The sequence below is a fragment of the Elephantulus edwardii genome, unplaced genomic scaffold (genome assembly GCF_000299155.1).
Source record: "Elephantulus edwardii isolate Elephantulus edwardi_28Jun2011 unplaced genomic scaffold, EleEdw1.0 scaffold00099, whole genome shotgun sequence".
Lineage (NCBI taxonomy): Eukaryota > Metazoa > Chordata > Mammalia > Macroscelidea > Macroscelididae > Elephantulus > Elephantulus edwardii.
In genome coordinates, this window is record NW_006399849.1 from 4,474,135 (window position 1) to 4,475,451 (window position 1,317).

At 38.4% G+C, this 1,317-nt stretch overlaps 1 protein-coding gene across 1 annotated transcript in view; it reads left to right on the forward strand.

Annotated features, from left to right (window-relative positions):
* Positions 1-1,317, forward strand: part of ERCC8 (excision repair cross-complementing rodent repair deficiency, complementation group 8) — a 69,503-nt gene that overhangs the window by 20,465 nt on the left and 47,721 nt on the right. Inside the window, exon 4 of the mRNA XM_006891511.1 lies at positions 228-351. Coding sequence (XP_006891573.1) covers positions 228-351 — 124 coding nt within the window. The remainder of the gene's footprint in view (positions 1-227; positions 352-1,317) is intronic.

Here is a 1,317-nt window from a genome sequence, read left to right on the forward strand (position 1 = left end):
GGTAATTTACTGTGTGTGTTCTTGAAGATTGAAGAAAATTTATCCATGAAACATCTTATTAAAAGTGAATGAGACATTCTCTTTTCCTTTTGGACAGGTAGAGCACAGGCATATAGGCATGGCTATGCTGGGCCATTTCTAGCATCTTCCTTGGAGTTGCTTCTTTTAATGTAGTGTCAGGTTTAAATCCTATAAATCAGGCTTAAATTTTGACTACTGTTTTGTAGAAGTAATCCTGATGTTCACAAATATAGTGTGGAAACTGTACAGTGGTATCCTCATGACACTGGCATGTTCACATCAAGCTCGTTTGATAAAACTCTGAAAATATGGGATACAAATACATTACAGGTAGGTACATCAAAATTTTTGCAGTCTGCTTTGTAGGATAGAGAAGAATTTAACTGTAAGCCATGTTAGTGCGATTTTTTTTTTAAACTGAGTTCTAGATGTAGCAGTAGTGTATAGTTAAGACGAGCTGGGCTGTGTGAGTTCACACCCTGGCTCTGATGCTGACTGGCTGAATGATGATGGGCAGGATTCCAAACCTCTGTACTGCTTTCTTCACTGGTAAATGAGAGGACAGGGAGGTAAAATGGCATTTTGTAGAATGGTTATGAAGTCTGAATGAATTAAGATATGCAAAGTACCAAGAACAATGTCCAGCCTGTAAAAGACATTCTTGACATTATTATGTTAAAACTACTATGGCCCAATAGTCTGTGAGGAAATTGGATTTAGCACCTACCAACTGTAATTTAGTTTTTAATATAATAGAGATATGCAGGCCAGTTTTGCAGATGCTGGTGAACATTGTAGATCTAATAAAACATAAGGGTGTAAAGTTTAAGCTCTTGTCTGCTAACTAAAAGATTGGAGGTTTGAATCTACCCAGTGGCTCCACAGGAAAAAAAAAATATCAATCTGCTTCTGTATATATTCCTTGTCTCTCATTGCCATCTAGTCAGAACAAACTCATAGTTGACCCTCCTTTGGGTTTCTGATGCTGTAATTCTCATGAGAGGTGTATTCATGATCCATTCTGCTAAGATTAGTATCAGATCAGTTATAAGAAAGTGCTGAGTCAACATTGTCACAAATGTTCAATTTGATTTTCCAATATCAACAGCCCTTCCTTTGTTCATTTCCTTTACTCCTCTATGTCCCTTGAGTTCTGTGGTTCGCTGGAAGGTCTCTCAGAAACTCAGACCATCTAGGGAATGGCTCACATGACTGTAGTAGGTATGCAGGTCAGGTTTGGAGAGACTGGTGAACATTGTAGTCTTGCCAGTTGCAGGGTACCTGGAAAGTGGGCAT